At 44.2% G+C, this 17,601-nt stretch overlaps 1 protein-coding gene across 4 annotated transcripts; it reads right to left on the bottom strand.

Annotated features, from left to right (window-relative positions):
• Window positions 1-1,003: 1,003 nt before the first annotated feature.
• On the bottom strand, window positions 1,004-17,224 carry LOC124144975 (solute carrier family 46 member 3-like). 4 transcript variants are annotated; one of them, XM_046514593.2, is made up of 3 exons: window positions 17,010-17,224; window positions 6,583-6,613; window positions 1,004-3,305 (listed from the first exon to the last, which is right to left on the bottom strand). In XM_046514593.2, exon 3 carries the CDS (start codon window positions 3,247-3,249, stop codon window positions 1,777-1,779), a length of 1,473 nt encoding a protein of 490 aa, XP_046370549.2. In that variant the 5' UTR covers window positions 3,250-3,305; window positions 6,583-6,613; window positions 17,010-17,224; the 3' UTR covers window positions 1,004-1,776. The 4 variants fall into 4 exon arrangements, with proteins under 4 accessions (XP_046370549.2, XP_046370550.2, XP_046370553.2 ...); XM_046514594.2 differs by having other exon boundaries at window positions 17,014-17,224; XM_046514597.2 differs by lacking the exon at window positions 17,010-17,224 and adding an exon at window positions 14,780-14,890.
• Window positions 17,225-17,601: the final 377 nt, after the last annotated feature.

Here is a 17,601-nt window from a genome sequence, read left to right as displayed (position 1 = left end):
TCCCGCCCATCTGATAACGCTCCTCTCATAATGTTCCTCTGATAATACCCTCTGATAATGTTCCCGTCCCTCTTAACAATTTTAAAACATTCAATAGAAACAACATTTTATTGCTGTGTGGCATAATATCATCTAAACAGAAAGATATGTAAGTAATAAATTGATAATACATAATGGTAAATCATTAAAATGTCATGGGCATTACAGTGATGTCATACAAAATATATCTCCGCAGTTTTCACTCTAATCACATGAATAACTGTAAAACATCTCATTCGCTTATAAAAGACAACTTTCTCTTAATAAGCCCTCATCTGAGTATTTACAATGTCTATGTGATGCTACACCTCCGTTATAGCGCGAGTAATCATGACCGTCCGAAAACGTATTATGTATCCGACGATACGTGTGACGATTCCGACTTGGGTAAAATGGATTCATTGTATAAAACTGTTTGTTTGTTGTTTAACGCCACTCTCAGCGATATTCCAGCTATATGACGGCGGTCTGTAAATAATCCAGTCTGGACCAAGACAATCCAGTGATTGACATCAAGAGCATCGATCTACGCAATTGGGATACGACACGCATCAAGCAAGTCAGCTAGCCTGACCACCCGATCCCGCTAGTCGCCTCTTTCCACAAGCATAGGCTGCTGAAGATCTATTCTGACCTGGACCTTCACTGGTGTACAATAAAAATACATAACACTGTTTCGGTTATTAGCTCAAATTGTACACTGTATAGACAGTGTGTTGACTCGGTAATCCCGTTGTATGATTTTATTTAACTCTATACAGAGACTAAAACAACTTATCTGGCAAATGGGGATTCACATGAATTTTCAATCTAAAAATGGATCTCTTGGATATTGCTGGTTTTGTTTGTTTGTTTGTTTGTTGTTTAACGCCGCACTCAGCGACATTCCAGCTGTATGACGCCGGTCTGTAAATAATCGAGTCTGGACCAGACAATCCAGTGATTGACATCATAAGCATCGATCTACGAAAATTAGCATCAACCAAATCAGCGAACCTGACCACCCCATCCTGTTAGTCGCCTCTTACGACAAGCATAGTCGTCTTTTACAAGCATTGGTTGCTGAAGACCTATTCTACCCCGGAGCTTCACGGGTGCTGAATAATCGACAGACGATGTGTGACAGTCCATAAGGCCACTCTGTCATAAGGTTTGTTTCAGTGCGTGTCTTACTCATCTGTACTACATTATCGTATCGCTCAAGAATTTTAAAGAAAACAACCATTCGAACTGTCCGCGTTACATTTACGGGAAGAAAACTGTCCTCCATGTGACCAAATAGCGGTTTTTCATTGGACAAGAGATAATGTCCACATCTGTATTCCTAAAACCGTCTTCTGTTCACTGAATGACCGAGAAAAAACCGATGATTTTTAGCAGTACATGTTCAGAATGAATGAGGGCAGTGGTTGGCACGTTTGTCTCTGTGCAAAGTTACCTCCCTTAAGCGTTCCTGGATCCGACAAGGAGTTCGTAGCACTATGGTTTCACCGGTGCACATGCGTTTCACAAAACCGAGAAACGTTTACGAACTTCACCCCAACAAACTATCACATTATCCATTTGGACATAGCCATCTCAGTCATATGGTGAATCGTTTTGTGAAAGTTGGCAGATGCAGTGGAGTATATGGAATTTTTAAACATATAATAAATTAATTATAATTTACATGACAGATTTAATAAATAGTCACAAATCCAAAAACAGTATTTGTTAAATTACTCACTGCCTTTGCAGTTACATTTTTGTGTTTTTATCAATATGGGCGTTATTTTCATTCGAATTCGAAGCCGATTCAGCCGGAGAGACATGAACCGTGTACAGGTGCTCGAAGCGGGGCGTAATGGCCATCCAAATAATAATTAAAACCGCTGTCACCCCACTTAACCCCGCCATGAGGAAGAACACCGCCCCCTTCACTGAACCAACAGTCGCGGAATACACGGAGGTGTACGCAACCTGCGATATCAAGTTCATAACAGTCTCAACAACTCCTATTCCGGCAAAGATGGCGCCTTGTTCTGTTGGTGACGTCATGCGAGACATACTGCCCCGGATGATGGGTATCGTTGTCGCACTCACCACGCCGACCACCGGAACTAGATACAGCATCCATCCGGTTGTAGCTAAGCCTTCCAAAATACATGCTAAGGCAGCGTCTACAGTGCCAACCAAAGCAATAGTTTGATCACGAACGTGTCTTTGGAGGAATTTGATGGCTAACAAAGACCCTACACTTGTTAGCCCACTTCTGAGCGCACCGAAATAACCAACCTGAACAGAATCCCAACAAAAAGGTCGATCTAAAGCGTATAACGTTTCAACGCCAAATCGACCAAGGACGCTTAAAACTCCGAAAAGAAAAATTGAAAGCATTAAGCTGTAGGCCCCTCTTCTGTTTCCCCTCTTGAAGAAGTAGAATCCAAAAACGTTTTTGAAATGCTTCAGAGGAGACCACGGCTTGTTAGGTCCTCTCTCCATTGTTTCAGGGAGGAACATTATTATGATGCTGGCAAGGAACATCGTACATGTCATCATGATGTTCAGGTTTAGATATCCAACTAACGGTATAAGGAACCCAGTGACTAGCATGCCAGTGCAGGTAGCTAACGCCAGGCATGCCTCCACGGCAGACGTTGCCAGGATCCTCTCCCGTCCATTAGACGTGATGTCAGCCGTGTACGCGAAACTCGCCACGAGGAAGGCACACATTGACCCCCCGAGGCCGTCGAGAAAATACGCTATGTAAAAATATTGGATATCCAGCTCTAGAGCCATGATAACCACACAGAAAACGTATCGGAGAAAGTAACCGAAGCTAGGGATGAAGAACAACATCTTCCTGCCGAGGTAGTCGGAGCTAGAACCCAGGATGACGTTGATGAAGATCGCAGGGACGTTGTTGACGACGGCGAGGAGAAGGAGGAAGTCGGACGTCTCTTGTTGCACCTTCACTAAAGGGTCATCTGTCGTAGATGTCGTGTTGACCCCGCAGGCGGAGCTTCCGTCGTTGGACGTGCTTGTGTTGTAGCCGTTGAGGATTTGGGCGTGGACATACTGGCTGAGGATCGGCGTGGACGACGCATTGGCCAGGGCTACGAGGAAAGTGATCACTGCGCATGCTGTTGCGCACCAGAGGAAAGGAACGGATCTGACCTTCCGGTTCTCGTGCTTTTCTGGAAGAAGAGGGGAATTCTCCTTCCTGTCCATTTTAAAGAGGTCAGTTTACACTTGTAATGTTTTGAGCATGTAGCGCAGACGGATATCTGAAAGAAATTGAAAAGCAAATTACATTGAAAGTTACCCCGTGACGAAATCGTTTGAAAATCAATAATACAAGGCATAATTTGTTTGTTTGTTGTTTAACGCCCCACTCAGCAATATTCCAATTTGCAATGAATGTTGTTTGTTGTCATCCTTGGAGAAGAAATTCAGTCTGTAACTATCCTGTATCCCTACACACGTGTTAACTGCCACGGCTCCCATTCCCGAAGGCTATGAACACACACAAAGTTCGAGCATCTTTACTTTACTAGGAAAGTGTTTTCCCAAATTTAACATTTGTTACAATTGACCACTTTCTAAATTGCATCGTGTGTTCATAGATTTCGGCCATGGGAGCCGTGCCTGTTTCCAGTTGTCAGAGGGGTACACAAAGTACGTGATCTAGACTACCAGTTGTCGGACTGTCATTTTGTGGAAGCCTCGGTGGCTGAGTGGGTTAGATGGCTGACTTTGTGTGCTGGCGATTAGGTGCCTCACTCTGGCAAGTGTGGGTTCGAATTCCGGACGGGACTCAACCCCAAAAAGTACGAACATCTGTACTTTACTAAGAAAGTGTTATCCCAAATAAACTTCTAGCTAGACAAGGAATCGATTCCAGATCACCATCGTCTTTTTCCTGCAAATGTGGCCTATTATGGACCAAACCTGTGCAAACATGGAGCGAGGATTGTCGTCTCATGAGACGAGCATTGTCAAAACGGCATATGCATTAGGGATATCGTGCTCAACAAAACATTTCATGCCACCATTTGCAGCAAGCATGGCGTGTTATGGAGCAGCTTCGTGCCGCGCCCTGTCGTCTCTAGAGACAAGCATGGCGTGTTATGGACAACCCTGTGCAGGGACCTGTCGTCTCTAGAGACAAGCATGGCGTGTTATGGACCAACCCTGTGCAGGGACCTGTCATCTCTAGAGACAAGCATGGCGTGTTATGGACAAACCCTGTGCAGGGACCTGTCGTCTCTAGAGACAAGCATGGCGTGTTATGGACCAACCCTGTGCAGGGAGATGTCCTCTCTTGAGACAAGCATGGCGTGTTATGGACCAACCCTGTACAGGGACCTGTCGTCTCTAGAGACAAGCATGGCGTGTCATGGACCAACCCTGTGCAGGGACATGTCATCTCTAGAGACAAGCATGGAGTGTTATGGACCAACCCTGTGCAGGGACCTGTCGTCTCTAGAGACAAGCATGGCGTGTTATGGACCAACCCTGTGCAGGGACATGTCGTCTCTAGAGACAAGCATGGCGTGTTATGGACCAACCCTGTGCAGGGACCTGTCGTCTCTAGAGACAAGCATGGAGTGTTATGGACCAACCCTGTGCAGGGACATGTCGTCTCAAGAGACAAGCATTGAGTGTTATGGACCAACCCTGTGCAAGGACCTGTCGTCTCTAGAGACAAGCATGGCGTGTTATGGACCAACCCTGTGCAGGGACCTGTCGTCTCTAGAGACAAGCATGGCGTGTTATGGACCAACCCTGTGCAGGGACATGTCGTCTCAAGAGACAAGCATTGAGTGTTATGGACCAACCCTGTGCAGGGACCTGTCATCTCTAGAGACAAGCATGGCAGGTTATGGACCAACCCTGTGCAGGGACATGTCGTCTCAAGAGACAAGCATGGCGTGTTATGGACCAACCCTGTGCAGGGACCTGTCATCTCTAGAGACAAGCATGGCGTGTTATGGACCAACCCTGTGCAGGGACCTGTCATCTCTAGAGACAAGCATGGCAGGTTATGGACCAACCCTGTGCAGGGACATGTCGTCTCAAGAGACAAGCATGGCGTGTTATGGACCAACCCTGTGTCGGGGCTTTTCGTCTCTAGAGACAAGCATGGAGTGTTATGGACCAACCCTGTGCAGGGACATGTCGTCTCAAGAGACAAGCATTGAGTGTTATGGACCAACCCTGTGCAAGGACCTGTCGTCTCTAGAGACAAGCATGGCGTGTTATGGACCAACCCTGTGCAGGGACCTGTCGTCTCTAGAGACAAGCATGGCGTGTTATGGACCAACCCTGTGCAGGGACATGTCGTCTCTAGAGACAAGCATGGCGTGTTATGGACCAACCCTGTGCAGGGACCTGTCGTCTCAAGAGACAAGCATGGCGTGTTATGGACCAACCCTGTGCAAGGACCTGTCGTCTCTAGAGACAAGCATGGCGTGTTATGGCCCAACCCTGTTCAGGGACCTGTCGTCTCAAGAGACAAGCATGGCGTGTTATGGACCAACCCTGTACAGGGACATGTCGTCTCTAGAGACAAGCATGGCGTGTTATGGACCAACCCTGTACAGGGACATGTCGTCTCTAGAGACAAGCAAGGCGTGTTATGGGCCAACCCTGTACAGGGACCTGTCGTCTCTAGAGACAAGCATGGCGTGTTATGGACCAACCCTGTGCAGGGACATGTCGTCTCTAGAGACAAGCATGGCGTGTTATGGACCAACCCTGTACAGGGACATGTCGTCTCTAGAGACAAGCATGGCGTGTTATGGACCAACCCTGTGCAGGGACATGTCATCTCTAGAGACAAGCATGGCGTGTTATGGACCAACCCTGTACAGGGACATGTCGTCTCTAGAGACAAGCATGGCGTGTTATGAACCAACCCTGTGCAGGGACATGTCGTCTCTAGAGACAAGCATGGCGTGTTATGGACCAACCCTGTGCAGGGACATGTCGTCTCTAGAGACAAGTATGGCGTGTTATGGACCAACCCTGTGCAGGGACATGTCGTCTCTAGAGACAAGCATGGCGTGTTATGGACCAACCCTGTGTCGGGGCTTTTCGTCTCTAGAGACAAGCATTGAGTGTCATGGACCAACCCTGTGCAGGGAGATGTCGTCTCTAGAGACAAGTATGGCGTGTTGTGGACCAACCCTGTGCAGGGACATGTCGTCTCTTGAGACAAGCATGGCGTGTTATGGACCAACCCTGTGCAGGGGCTTTTCGTCTCTAGAGACAAGTATGGCGTGTTATGGACCAACCCTGTGCAGGGACATGTCGTCTCAAGAGACAAGCATGGCGTGTTATGGACCAACCCTGTGTCGGGGCTTTTCGTCTCTAGAGACAAGCATGGCGTGTTATGGACCAACCCTGTACAGGGACCTGTCGTCTCTAGAGACAAGCATGGCGTGTTATGGACCAACCCTGTACAGGGACCTGTCGTCTCTAGAGACAAGTATGGCGTGTTATGGACCAACTACGTGCCGGGTCCCTGGGCAGACTTAACCAGGAAATAATGTGACTTACCTGACAGCATCCGATGTTTTCCAGTTTCAAGCTGGAAACAGAACATGCGAACATTTCAGGAAACAGCTTGCGATAAAATGCTGTATGATAAATCAGACCATTTTAGATGATACGTTCTCCTGGGACAATTGCGAACCATGGGCTATAATATTAATCTAATATCAATTTATTTTCCTGATACAAACGCCATGTAGCCAACCCTATAATAAAAAAAATAGCTTCAGTAATGTGATTGTTTGATTTGATTTCGTGAAATAATTTTATCACGGGACCGTTAATATCATGGGGTTTTATCACAACAGGTGCCGCTTGTTTGAATATTGACGCCCTGAACAATTGGCGGTGACTGCATATATAAAGCGCGCTCATGCATAATTCAGAAATAACTTTAGTGATTGAGTTGGTTTGGTTTATTGCCCTTTGAACAGAACTTAATGTGCAACGCGGCGTGTCAGCTGGATGTAGGATGGTGATGCACGGCTCGGGTATGGTGCTGACACACCTTGATACGTAATCAGGATAAATTTGGGAATCGAACCGACGAGCAAAGGGACGCAACTCTGCACAGCGAAATGCGGCACCTCAGACGACTGGTCTATTCGTGTCCCTTACTTTCGCACGAACAAGAGTCAGTATCAAACTAAAAGCCTTGAAGCAGAATCCTCGCGAAACAAAGTGGAAAAGTTTCCGTTGTCTTTTTCTCTTCACTGGAGGTAGGTGTCATGGTGACAGACACAGGTAAGGGATCCGGTACAGGAATTTCACTGGAGGTAGTTGTCATGGTGACAGATACAGGTAAGGGATCCGGTACAGGGTCTTCACTGGAGGTAGTTGTCATGGTGACAGATACGGGTAAGGGATCCGGTACAGGGTCTTCACTGGAGGTAGGTGTCATGGTGACAGACACAGGTAAGGGATCCGGTACAGGATTTTCACTGGAGGTAGGTGTCATGGTGACAGGCACATGTAAGGGATCCGGTACAGGGTCTTCACTGGAGGTAGTTGTCATGGTGACAGATACGGGTAAGGGATCCGGTACAGGAATTTCACTGGAGGTAGGTGTCATGGTGACAGACACATGTAAGGGATCCGGTACAGGGTCTTCACTGGAGGTAGGTGTCATGGTGACAGACACAGGTAAGGGATCCGGTACAGGATTTTCACTGGAGGTAGTTGTCATGGTGACAGACACTGGTAAGGGATCCGGTACAGAGTATTCACCGGAGGTAGTTGTCATGGTGACAGACACAGGTAAGGGATCCGGTACAGGGTCTTCACTGGAGATAGTTGTCATGGTGACAGATACGGGTAAGGGATCCGATACAGGGGCTTCACTGGAGGTAGTTGTCATGGTGACAGACACAGATAAGGGATCCGGTACAGGGTTTTCACTGGGGGTAGTTGTCATGGTGACAGACACAGGTAAGGGATCCGGTACAGGGTCTTCATTGGAGGTAGGTGTCATGGTGACAGACACAGGTACGGGATCCGGTACAGGGTCTTTATTGGGGGTAGTTGTCATGGTGACAGACACAGGTAAGGGATCCGGTACAGGGTCTTCACTGGAGGTAGGTGTCATGGTGACAGACACAGGTAAGGGATCCGGTACAGGGTCTTCACTGGAGGTAGTTGTCATGGTGACAGACACGGGTAAGGGATCCGGTACAGGGTCTTCCTCTATCCCTGTTTCATCCTTAAAGAGGAAATACTTTTTTAAAGAGAGTAATGATTAGTAACATCGTATCTGAATGGTTTGATTGTAATTTGGAAATATCCGTAGCAAATACTTGTATGCGGGTGGGATTTTATCTAAAAACCTTTGTCCCAGAAAATGCTTGAAAAAATTATAATAATTATGTTTCCTCCCCTTGAAAGGTAAAGAAATTCTCTGTCACAAAAATACAAATGGTAGGTCCGTTGAGGGCAGGACCCGTAAAGATCCGGGTCAGAATAGGTCTTCAGCAACCCATGCTAGCCGTAAAAGGCGACTATGCTTGTCGTAAGAGGCGACTAACGGGATCGGGTGGTCAGGCTCGCTGACTTGGTTTATGCATGTCATCGATCCTAATTGCGTGGATCGATGCTCATGATGTCAATCACTGGATTGTCTTGGTCCAGACTCCATTATTTCCTGACCGCCGTCATATAGCTGGAATATTGCTGAGTGTGGCGTTAGACAACAAACAAACAACCAACCAACCTTACGTGGAAGGTGAGACCTAGACAGCCTGAACAGTATGTGGATTTATTAAGTCGTAAGTTGAAGTTATGACATTATGTGTACCCTTTCCATGACATATGTGTACCCTTTCCATGACATAATGTGTACCCTTTCCATGACATAATGTGTACCCTTTCCATGACATTATGTGTATCCTTTCCATGACATTATGTGTACCCTTTCCATGACATAATGTGTACCCTTTCCATGACATTATGTGTACCCTTTCCATGACATTGTGTGTATCCTTTCCATGACATAATGTGTACCCTTTCCATGACATAATGTGTACCCTTTCCATGACATAATGTGTACCCTTTCCATGACATTATGTGTATCCTTTCCATGACATTATGTGTACCCTTTCCATGACATAATGTGTATCCTTTCCATGACATAATGTGTACCCTTTTCATGACATAATGTGTACCCTTTCCATGACATAATGTGTATCCTTTCCATGACATAATGTGTACCCTTTCCATGACATTATGTGTACCCTTTCTATGACACTATGTGTATCCTTCCTATGACATTATGTGTACCCTTTCTATGACACTATGTGTATCCTTCCTATGACACTATGTGTATCCTTCCTATGACACTATGTGTATCCTTCCTATGACACTATGTGTATCCTTTCCATGACATAATGTGTACCCTTTCCATGACATAATGTGTACCCTTTCCATGACATTATGTGTATCCTTTCTATGACATAATGTGTATCCTTCCTATGACACTATGTGTATCCTTCCTATGACACTATGTGTATCCTTTCTATGACATAATGTGTATCCCTCCTATGACACTATGTATCAACGTTGATACTTACATGGAATTGAAATTCTTCGAAACTGTTCCTTCTTCTTTGATGTTGTCATTTGAAAGATTATGAAAATCGGGCCAAATTTGGATTCCAAGTATCGAATGGTAATTCCGGTTCTTTGAGAGAAATATAAAACAAACGAGGACGATCGATAGTCCGTGTGCATACTGGGTGCACAAATCTGTTATTATATCTAGCACACGATCATCACATAACTATATAGCCCAACGGAGGTTTTGTGTTTTGACACAAATGATCTCAACAGATGCGCCTGAATCAGGTTTGGGAGTGAGTGAGTGAGAATGGTTTTACGCCGCTTTTAGCAATATTCCAGCAATATCACGGCGGGGGACACCAGAAATGGGCTTCACACATTGTACCCATGTCGGGAATCGAACCCGGGTCTTCGGCGTGACGAGCGAACGCTTGAACCACTATGCTACCCGACCACCCCGAATCAGGTTTGGAGCTCTTCTACAACCGACGTCGACCTCGCCCATTAGGCGTTCACGGTTTAAAGGTGTGTTGATATGCGATGCTCCTCGGTAGATACACTCCCCCTACCCGCCGCCATCACCCCCACACACCTGTGTACCTCGTACATAACGTTACGCAGGAAAGTGTTACAAATTAATATAAAAACTTCAAAGATGCAAACTCCTTTTTTCAAAAACACCAGACGCAAAGAAGTTCACATTAATTTACTTGTAAACACTTGAAACGTTAATATCATTCTTTCAGCAGCTGACGAAAAGCAATGAAAATTTAAAAGCATTTACCTGTGCTGTTAGTAAGAAAGCGTCAGCCCTGCATTATCTGACCTCGGGGAATGACACTTAAATGTATGTCGCTATAATGCTGACTAAGTCATTCCGGAAAAACTACATATTTTAACCTTGGAAAGATTAATGGACCTCTCTACTAAGTATGTCCCGTCAAAAAGAATCTAGACTGTATATCAGTCTTGACTTCATTGTTTGTGATTTCATTGTGATGCCAAGCGTGTGGCTGCTTGTACTGGCCTGCACTTATGCCGAATATATAGTGCTAGCTCACTGAGATACCATGCCGCAGTTTAACATGAATACCCCACTCAGACACAATATACTGACTCCGAGCCGACCAGTCCTTGTTTAAGCCCCTTAATGCCGAGCGCCGGACAGGGTAACAACAAGTACCATCTTTTAATGTCTTTTGATATGACAAGGAAATAGGATCGAACCACAGACCTTCCGGCCTCCAGGCAAACACGCTATCCAGGAACACATATGCTGAAGCATTACAAGCTGTGTATGTGAAAATGCATGCTCAATTTAATTTTGATTATTTATTTTTAAAAGGTAAGTTAATTAAATAACATCGTATTCCAATTGCGTGGATCGATGCTTATGATGCCAATCACTGGATTGTCTGGTCCAGACTAGATTATTTACAGACCGCCGTCACATAGCTGGAATATTGATGAGTGCGGCGTTTAACAACAAACAAACAAACAAATCTGATGCCATAGTCTTTTGGTACCTGGTTTATAAACAACATCGCTATCATTATTATGACCAGCATTATTTCTACAATAAACGATATATTTTTGCTTCGTGATTTAAAGAAATGTGATAACACGAATTCGAATCTGATATTAATGTTAAATATGTATTCTGTATTCTGCTCACAAATAGTAAGTAATTAGGACAACACTGTCTCTGAGCGCATCCTTGGGGTCATGAAAACCATGTATCACAGACTAGGGATTAGCAGTGCCATGGACCGTGAACTTTGTTGTCTTAAGCTGTAGGGGAAATGGGATGTAGGGGTTTTGGGAGGTTACCCGCAAAGGAGGGTAGGAGGATCAAAATCACGTGATCGATATTGTCTTTGATCTCCAAGCAGGCATTGATAGTAGGTTTGCGGCCATTCGTCTTGCAGCGCCAGGTTCACTACCCGCAGGGGCCATCACTGAGACCTCTTTAAGTCGTCATGGTGGGTCCTCCCTACACAGTGTTCGAAATAGACATCGGCCCGTGGGCCCGAGGTCGACAGATTTGCTCTCGGGCTGATAGTTACGGCAGTTTATTTAAGTAATTATTTGTTAAGCATTATTCAAGACATGTGACAAACATAACTGTCATGTCTATAAACAGAAGGATTAGACCTTTCAAATGGTGTATAACATGTAATCGCAAAGATGTTTTACAAGCTGATAATTTCCTGATAAACGTAGGCTTCATCTATCACCACAGTCTCTGTGTTTTGTAATTTATTTTTCAAGAGTATATCTCCCTGCTTCAGCTAAAAGGTTTGGGCCTACATTTCTTTCACTGGTCCTACAGTTTGTTTTTTTATGCCTGGATCCCACCGGTGGGGAAGGCTTTCTCCTGGTGGTGTGAAAAGGCCTCTAAAGCCGAAATGACGTCATCATCATTTGCATTATGCTTGCCAGACATTTAACGGCGCCAAAACTGGTGAGGGAGGGGGGAGAAGGTGAAATGGGGTTTAACGTCTCGCACGTCTCGATTATTGTACTAAAACAGCAACGTGCAAGCACACGTGTGTGTGTGTGTGTGTGTGTGTGTGTGTGTGTGTGTGTGTGTGCTTGTACTAGTCCAGACTGGTGCCGATTTATAATGCTAGCACACAAGATACCATGCCGCAGTTTAACATTAATACCCCACTCAGACACAGTTTACTGACTTCGAGCCGACCAGCCCATTAATGCCGAGCGCCAGACAGGGTACCATCTTTTAACGCCTCCGGGCGGACGCTCTACCTCTAGAACACGGAGGCGGTAGTTACTGCACAGACGTGTATGATGTCCATTCATGTCAAATGTAACAACAATCTTTTGGTATGACGCGGATCGAACCCCGGACCTTCCGCTCTCTGGGCGGAAGCTCTACCACTAGACCACGGAGGCGGTCCAAATCTGGTGAATACGGAGAATGTTCAATGTGGTCAATGCCAGTCATGCGTTGCCACCTAGTCAACACACGCGTGCATATGTGCATTGTCCTGGTAGAAAACACCTTTGATGAGTTTTATACGACATTTAGCCTTCATATTTTCATACAGTTGCCTACGCGGATTAGCATAATATTTGCCATTAACAGCCTAACCTTTCGGAAGGAAGTGCGCCAGTAGGATTCCTTTGGAATCGCGGAAAACCGAACAGACTTTGCCTTCTTCGGAGGAGACGTTGATGTTGTGACTGTTGTTTGGTCTCTAACGAGGTAAATTAATCTTGGAACCTTGGAGCCCAGCGGAACCCAGCGTACTGAAACCTCTGGCATGCCCAGTTCGCGTGACGAGAGAACGCTTTAACCACCAGGCTACCCGACCGCCCCTTTGACATTTGGGTATGTGTGGATGCATTTAGGAGTCGGAGCATGGAACAATTTTAATTAACTGGTCATATTTACTCGAAGAGTGATGCAGTTTCAACGAAACTGGTGTGAAAGAGTGGTGTGCAAAACAGGTCCTGCTGTTTAACATATTCGCAATTTAAAGGTTTTTTTCTAAAGAATATATTTCAATACTTGCTGTAAGGAGATACAAGCTATCATTAGCTAAATTCCGATATCGGTTGTACGACTTCATATTGATACACACCTTAAATGTATTTTCTACAATAAGAAATTGTCTGTGCGTTATGAGTATCATTTCCTTTGGGTCTGCTTATTATACAGTAAACTACGGTTATAACGAACTCAAAGGGACCACTAATTTTAGTTCGTAATAACCGTAGTTCGTTATAAGCATATATACAGCATACATACAACAAATGGCCGGGACTAAAAAATAAGTTCGTTATATCGGTCCGTTCGTTATAAGCGTGTTTGTTATAAACGTAGTTTACTGTATAAGGACTTGAAAATTGGGTAATTCCCATTGAGATTCCATATAGATTTCCATTAATGCGACCGCCTCCGTGGTCGAGTGGGAAAAGCGTCTTCCCGGTGAGCGGAAGGTCGGTGGTTCGATCCCTGTCCGCGTCCTATCAAAAGACGTTAGGAGATTGTACCTGTTGTTACCCTGATTGGTTGGAGTCAGTATACTGTGTCTGAGTGGTTTATCCGTGTTATACTGCGGCATGGTATCTCAGTTTGCTAGCACTATAAATCGGCATTAGTCCGGACTAGTACAAGCACACACACACACACACACACACACACACACACACACACACACACACACACGTGCATGCACACTGTCAAACCTGCATTAGTCCGGACGACACGGAGACACGTGTTTGCGTGTCGCAAAATGCAACAAGCGTATAGTCGACGAAGTCATCCATATCCCCCGCCATTTTCACACGTTATGGTCCCAAACCAGGTTACTGACCCAACCTTTCTCTTAGGCCATGTCAAAATAGCTGCAATGGAAATTCTAAAATAAACATTTATAAAACTCCTAAATAGCAAAAGGCACCAGTTCAGTATGTGCCTAGTAGACATGCAAAGTTTTGCAAGAAGTATTTAATGGTTTTTGAGTTACGCCCCGGAAACAAACAGCACCCTTATAGAACCTAAGTCCAACTTGTTGCCATGGAAACGTAAAAAATAAAAATTTAAAAAATTCCTAAATAGCAAAAGGCAGCAGTTCAGTATGTGCCTAGTAGACATGCAAAGTTTTGTAAGAAAGTAAGTAATGGATTTTGAGTTACGCTCCGGAAACGAACAGCACCCTTATAGAACCTAAGTCTAACTTATAAAACTCCTAAATAGCAAAAGGCACCAGTTCAGTATGTGTCTGGTACACATGCAAAGTTCTTTAAGAAATTATTTAACGGTTTTTGAGTTACCCTCCGGAAACGGACAGCACCCTTATAGAACCTAAGTCCAACTTGTTGCCATGGAAACGTAAAAAATATAAATTTATAAAACTCCTAAATAGCAAAAGGCAGCAGTTCAGCATGAGTCTGATAGACATGCAATGTTTCGTAGAGAAATATTTAACGGTTTCTGAGTTATGGTCCGGAAACGATTTCGGGACGCACACACGCACGCACACACGGGCGGAACCCAATTTTATATCCCCCGCCAACTTCGTTGGGGCGGGGGATAATTATCTCGAACACGGCGTCAAACCCATTTCACATCACACACATACCATTTCTATCGACTAAACAGTATGAATGATCACATGCTCACCGGACACGTGGTCCTGTTACCATGTCCATTGTTGGGGCCGTGTTCCACAACCTATGATATGAAACCTGTATAATGACCACGGAGTTACTGACATAATGTTCACCATGACAAATGGTTCTACACATTTTATCAGTCAGGTGACTGTGTTATTGAGGGACCCACTAACATCCCGTTGTGTGTGAATCACTCAGTACGTATAAAGGACAGGTCACAGCAGCCTCGAGTCACAAGACCCACGTCACAACAGAGCTCTAGATACAACCTTTGGCCAAATCCACCAGAATTGTGTCAAAAGAAATAGTTCAAGAACCTAAAATCTTTTCTATGCCTATGAAAGAATATCAGCAATGTAAATAATCCAGTCCAACTGACCTGTGTGATCTTACAACTCATTGTTCATGCACATACATGTAGTTTGCTGTGTTAACATTATTTAGTTTGATAACGACACTATTAGAGGATATAAAACATTCATTCATTCTTTGTTGTGACCCTGAGTATGACCTACATGTTGTCAGTCACATTAGGTATTGATAGATTTGGGGGGTATTAAATTAAGAGATAAACCCAGTGTTTTAAAATTTGAGATACTCTAAGCACAGATTCGATGCCTATTTTTTTTATTTGGAACCGAGTGCTTAAGCAAATGTACAAATCGAACGTATCTACAGATAGATTACCTAAGATTTAAATCAAATGAGGTTTATCTCCATCTACCTCGACGAACGCTTTGAAGTCGTTACCATTTCTGAACGCGTTCAAGGGTTAACATTTCAACTATCTTAGAACATTCCGAAACAAATATTAATCATATTCAAGATAAATTCCTTGTATCATTGACTGGTTCGAAATGATGGTAACAGAATCACAGTTTAAAAAAAAATAATTGATCAAGCAACCCTCCATAGATAGATGTTCGAACCTCTTGCATGTATTGTACTTCTTGAAAACATGACATCTCTCAAAGAAGGGGTAACAGATTGTAGAAATAGAGACAAAAAATAGTGAAGTATTTTTTTAAAAACTTTATTAAACAACATCTTTTCACCAGGGCCCCGTTCCTCAAAGCGATCTTAGCGCTACGATGATCGTAAGCCAATGTTAAAGTATGGGACTTACGGTCACCTTAGTGCTAAGATCGCTTTGAGGAACGGGGCCCAGCACCTCAACCTCGTTGAACTTGACTTTCTTCCGTTACCCATCACTGTCCAAAACTAGTTGTTCAGTATTGGGCGTCTTAAAACGTTCAACCAGTAAATCAAATTATCTTTCCGCATATGTCGCGACAACGCAGACGCACATGCTCTCTCACCTCATACCCACACCCTTAACCACACTCTCATCCTTACCCTCACTCATACCCACACCCTCTAGATGTTAGTCTATAACACCCCCACACTCAGCCAAAACACACACACACTCACACACACACACACACGCACGCACGCACACACACAAACACACACACACACACACCTTCTATTTACCATGCTACACAACACAAACGGGTGACAACCCTGCCTGACATTCATAAAAATATAAATGGGTAAAATGTCAAAGACTTTCATAATGCAATCGGCCACGTTTCAAGTGGGCTAGACTGCCTTTACGTCATTCCGTTCACATTTATTTGCCAGTCTTATTATTTGTCCTCATTTTCACACTTTTTATGTGAATCAGCAATAGAAACTAACAGTTTTAGTCAACTAGTCCTTATAATGATAACATGGAGCTAAGCTGATAAAAAGGGCAAATTTCTACTCGTCCCTATGATACCTTAACCTCCTGGATGCCATTTGGACATAATTATATGTCCCTCCTCTACAACCCTACTAAAAACTCGGCATCCAGAGGGTTAACGTTCCCTAACGAGCTGTTAGTTTACATGACAGACACTCGGAGCTACGATCTCGCCTTCCTGATTGAAATTGACACCCTTTTCATGCTATCATAAATAATTCCTAAAACCGACCTGCTTTTCCTTCAAAACCATTACCAAGGAAAATAATCATAGGTGTATGACGGGTATATTTATTGGGCGCTAGATTTGCTGTATACTTCCTTAACAACAGAGGAATTTGTCCAAGTGTTATATCCATGTATGCTTTCCAGGCGTACGTGATCTAAAAATAGACAACTGTCAGCGACAGATCAGGCGACTTCAAAAGAAATGAAATATTTGAAAATAGCGTATAATTACATCTACAATATCAAGCAAATATTGACTTACTTACGATGCTTCCTGGTTGATGTTGATCAGGATTTCCCACGTCGAAATCTATATCTTATATACAGCGCCCTTGCATTGTGACAGTCCAGTCCCCTCAAGCGGCAATGACGCGACACATTTCACAGCGAGGTTTATGTGCACAGTGCAATATTGAAAACCTCGTTCCGTGGAGTGCACCAAGGAACGTTTTTACTTGAATGGGAGCTGCCGAGTAAATGTAACTTTTGTCAAAAGGCGAATATAAATTTAGTACTTTCAGATAGTGTGCATGACACGGCGAAATTTTAAAAAAAATGCTTTAAAAATAGCACCTTCCGCTTTTTATCTATGTGGTCAACACATTATAGGGTAACAGCGAGCGTGTGAATGGTGATTTATGTCGCATCGGCGGTATTTAAGTTGTAAAATATATTTATATTAAGTTTGTACACGTTTTTGGTTGTTCGTTTTTGACGCTGCACTCAGCAATATTCCAGCTATATGACGGCGGTCTGTAAATAATCGAGTGTGGACCAGATACTCCAGTGACTGACGTCACCAGCATCGGTCTACGCAATTAGGATACGATGACATGCATCAAAACAAGTCAGCG

Source organism: Haliotis rufescens, unplaced genomic scaffold (assembly GCF_023055435.1).
Source record: "Haliotis rufescens isolate VD_foot unplaced genomic scaffold, xgHalRufe1.0.p SCAF_55, whole genome shotgun sequence".
NCBI lineage: Eukaryota > Metazoa > Mollusca > Gastropoda > Lepetellida > Haliotidae > Haliotis > Haliotis rufescens.
Note: the sequence above shows the minus strand (reverse complement) of the source record. Positions and strands in the feature narration are given on the sequence as shown.

Coding starts and splice junctions, on each gene's coding strand:
- LOC124144975 (XM_046514593.2), bottom strand. CDS start 3,249: ATGGACAGGAAGGAGAATTCCCCTCTTCTTCCAGAAAAGCACGAGAAC.